A 4,282-nucleotide genomic window follows, 5' to 3' on the forward strand; every position below is an offset into this window, starting at 1 on the left:
TCATAAATAAATAAAAATGAATAAATACTAAATATATGGAATTAAATAATAATAAACATAAAAATAATAAAAAATAATTCAATAAATAAAATACAAATAAAATAAATAGAATAAAAATAATTAAATAAAATTTCCGTACTTTCTGGAGATGAAGCCGTGGAACCAGTCTGGGAAGAGTCCGTTGTGGCTGATGCGTGGAGCCTGGGTGTGGATGAACCAGGCGGTGGTGAGTTCCTTCAGTCCTCCCTCGGCGCTCGGGTCGACCTGAGGCTCTGCAGGGGGGGCTGCTGCTCTCTGCTCCATGTCTCTCCTCTTCTGGACAAAAATATCGCTGGTCAGAAACAAGAGGAAGCACCTCGTTCTTTCCTCCGCCGCCTCATCTCGCTCTCATTTGCCTATTAATGTTTTTATGGACGTGATAAAAGTTTGAGAGTTTCTTCCTGCTCACAGACGGTTGGACAAAATGGACTCGTGTACATAAAATACTTCAGTACAATTTTAAATATTTGTACTTTACTTACGTACATTTTACAGTGGATACTTTTTACTTTTACTTCATTACATTTGAGAGCAAGTATTTGTACTTTTTACTCCACTACCTCCTTCCCTACTAGTCTCCTACCTCCTTGTCCCCTACTTCTTTGTCTCCTACCTCCTTGCCTTGACTCCTACCTCCTTCCTTACCAGTCTCTTAGCCTCCTTGTCTCCTTCCTTACTAGTCTTCTAGCCTCCTAACTCCTCCCCTACTAGTCTCCTAGTCTCCTACCTCCTTCCTTACTAGTCTTCTAGCCTCCTAACTCCTCCCCTACTAGTCTCCTAGTCTCCTACCTCCTTCCTTACTAGTCTTAACCTCCTAACTCCTCCCCTACTACTAGTCTCCTACCTCCTTCCTTACTAGTCTTAGCCTCCTACTTCCTTCCCTACTAGTCTCCTACCTCCTTCCCTACTAGTCTCCTAGTCTCCTACCTCCTTCCTTACTAGTCTTAGCCTCCTAAATCCTCCCCTACTAGTCTCCTAGTCTCCTACCTCCTTCCTTACTAGTCTTAGCCTCCTACTTCCTTCCCTACTTGTCTCCTAGCCTCCTAACTCCTCCCCTACTAGTCTTCTAGCCTCCTAACTCCTTCCCTATTAGTCTCCTAACCTCCTACCTCCTTCCTTACTAGTCTTCTAGCCTCCTAACTCCTCCCCTATTAGTCTCCTAGTCTCCTACCGCCTTCCTTACTAGTCTTAGCCTCCTACTTCCTTCCCTACTAGTCTCCTAGCCTCCTAACTCCTCCCCTACTAGTCTCCTAGTCTCCTACCTCCTTCCCTATTAGTCTCCTAACCTCCTACCTCCTTCCTTACTAGTCTTAGCCTCCTACTTCCTTCCCTACTAGTCTCCTAGCCTCCTAACTCCTCCCCTACTAGTCTCCTAGCCTCCTAACTCCTTCCTTACTAGTCTTAGCATCCTACTTCCTTCCCTACTAGTCTCCTACCTCCTTGCCTCCTAGTCTCCTACCTCCTACCTCCTTCCCTACTAGTCTCATAGCTTCCTTGACTCCTACTTCTTTGTCTCCTGCCTCCTTCTTCCTTGCCTCTTAGTCTCCTACCTCCTTCCCTACTAGTCTCATAGCCTCCCTGCCTTCTTCTTCTTTGTAGCCTACCTCCTATTTCCTTGTCTCCTAGCCTCCTACCTCCTTCCCTATTATTACTCTCATAGCCTCCTACCTTGTCCCTTACTTCTTTGTCTCCTACTTCCCTACTTCCTTGTCTCATTGCCTCTTACATCCTTCCCTACTAGTCTCAAAGCCTCCTTCCTCCTGCCTCCTTCCCTACTAGCCTCCTACTTCCTTCTCTACTAGTCTCATATCCTCCTTGTCCCCTACTTCTTTGTCTCCTGCCTCCTACTTCCTTGTGTCTTAGCCTCCTACCTCCTTCTCTACACTTTTAATTTTAGTTTCCATCCCAACACAAAACACAAAACACAAAAACATTTAGAAAAATTAAGAACTCAATTGAATCTTAACATGGGTTTTTATGACTATTTATAACAACAACATGCATTTTTATGAGCATTTGTAACATTAACTTGGGAACTAAAAATCAGAAAGTCCAAGTCTGAGGACGCAATAAGTTTGAGTTTAAATTACGCACAGCAAAACAACAACAAAAAAAGCAAATTAACATGCCTTTTTATGACTATTTATAACATTAAAATGAGTTTTTATGATTATTTATGACATCAATGTTAGTTTTATGAGTATTTATAACATTAACTTGGCTTTTTATGACAATTTATGACATTATCATGGGTTTTTATAACTATTTTTAACATTAACTTGGGTTTATAACATTAATATGACTTTTTATTACTATTTATAACATTAATGTCAGTTTTTCTGACTATTTTTAACATTAAAATGTTTTTATGACTATTTTTAACATTAACGTTGGTTTTTATGACAATTTATAACGTTAATGTTGGTTTTTATGACAATTTATGATCTTAACATAGTTTTTCTGACTATTTTTAACATTAACGTCTTTTTTTATGCATGTTTATGACATTAACATGGGTTTTTATGACTGTTTTCAACATTAACATGAGTTTTTATGTGCATTTATAACATTAACATGGGTTTTTATGACTATTTATAATGTTAATGTTTGTTTTTATGACCATTTATAACATTCATAGTTTTTATAGTTTTAATAGTTTTAAAAGTTTTTATGGCATTTTTTAACATTAACGTTGTTTTTTATGAGTATTTATTACATCAAGATGGGGTTTTATGACTGTTTTTAACATTAACTTGCATTTTTATGAGTATTTGTAACATTAACTTGGGAACTAAAAATAAGAAAGTCCATTTCTGAGGATGCAGTAAGTCTGAGTTTAAATTCCGCACAACAAAACAAATTAGACTTTTGCATTAACTTAACATGCCTTTTTATGACTATTTATAACATTAACATGGGTTTTTATGACTATTTATAACATTAATATAAGTTTTCATGACAATTTTTGACATTAACATGAGTTTTTATAACTATTTTTAACATTAACATTGTTTTTTATGACTATTTAAGATATTAACATGGGTTTTTATTACTATTTTAACATTAACTTGGGAACTATAAATAAGAAAGTCCATGTTTGAGGATGCGGTCAGTCTGAGTTTAAATTCTTGACAGAAAAACAACAAAAAAAAGCAAATTAGACTTTTGCATTAACTTAACGTGGCTTTTTATGACTATTTTTAACATTAATGTTGGTTTTTATGACAATTTATGACATTAACATAGTTTTTTATGACTATTTTAAACATTAACGTCTTTTTAAAAAAATATTTATGACATTAACATGAGTTTTTATGACTATTTTCAACATTAACATGAGTTTTTATGGGCATTTATAACGTTAACATGGGTTTTTATGACGATTTATAACATTAATGTTCGTTTTTATGACCATTTATAACATTAATATAACGTTTTCATGACAATTTATGACATTAACATGAGTTTTTATTACTATTTTTAACATTAACATTGTTTTTTATGACTATTTAAGATATTAACATGGGTTTTTATTACTATTTTCAACATTAAAATGGGAACTAAAACTAAGAAAGTCCATGTCTGAGGATGCGGTAAGTCTGAGTTTAAATTCCGCATCGAGAAATAACAAAAAAACCAAATTAGGCTTTCGCTTTTCTCTTTCTATTTTGGGCTCTTACCTTAAAACAGAATCGTAGACAGTTCCTCAGACAATGCGAGCTCCTGTTTCTTGTCTGAGGAGGCTGTTGTCTGTACAAGTGATTCCTCCTCTTTGCAGCTGAAATCTCTAAAAAAAAAAAAAAAAAACACAAAAAAAGCTGAATATTTTGAGTAAATTTGAAGAGCTCCAGCCTTAACGTGGCTCTGCTGTCCTCACCTGCATGGGAGACGTACTGACTCTCCTCTTGTGTCATCGTGCGCTTCACCAGACCTAAGATGTGCTTGCTCCTTGATGATCAGATTCTAAGACTTCAGCCAAACTTCCAGAACAAACCTGTGACATTTGCAGTTTTCCAGTGGCGTTGGAAAGCTCCGAGTCGCTGAGTTGCTACATCAGAGACGCTCAGAGCAGGGACTTTGATTTGCATCGACCCGTAGCTGCTGCAGAAAACAAGAGCGCGCATTTCCTGAAGAGGTGGAAACTGAGGTGCAGCCGAGCGGTTTCTGCAGAGACGTCGCGCGGTTCCACCCTCTGCAGTCATGCGCCGCTCCCCCCTGCAGACGGTGGAAGCTCTGATCAGTT

The 4,282-nt window shown here is 37.2% G+C and overlaps 1 protein-coding gene across 2 annotated transcripts in view; it reads right to left on the reverse strand.

Moving 5' to 3' along the window:
• Positions 1–4,282, reverse strand: part of LOC110167665 (uncharacterized) — a 19,516-nt gene extending 15,234 nt beyond the window's left edge. The window contains exons 1-3 of one of the 2 annotated variants that reach the window (XM_055156031.1): positions 3,917–4,282; positions 3,720–3,826; positions 140–315 (exon numbers count right to left, since the gene is read on the reverse strand). In XM_055156031.1, the coding sequence (XP_055012006.1) occupies positions 140–315; positions 3,720–3,826; positions 3,917–3,953 (320 nt within the window). In that variant the 5' untranslated portion in view covers positions 3,954–4,282. The remainder of the gene's footprint in view (positions 1–139; positions 316–3,719; positions 3,827–3,916) is intronic. The other variant, XM_055156032.1, reaches the window with a different exon arrangement.

This window comes from Boleophthalmus pectinirostris, unplaced genomic scaffold (assembly GCF_026225935.1).
Source record: "Boleophthalmus pectinirostris isolate CB_2022bp ecotype Guang Dong unplaced genomic scaffold, ASM2622593v1 HiC_scaffold_2, whole genome shotgun sequence".
In the NCBI taxonomy this organism is placed as follows: domain Eukaryota; kingdom Metazoa; phylum Chordata; class Actinopteri; order Gobiiformes; family Gobiidae; genus Boleophthalmus; species Boleophthalmus pectinirostris.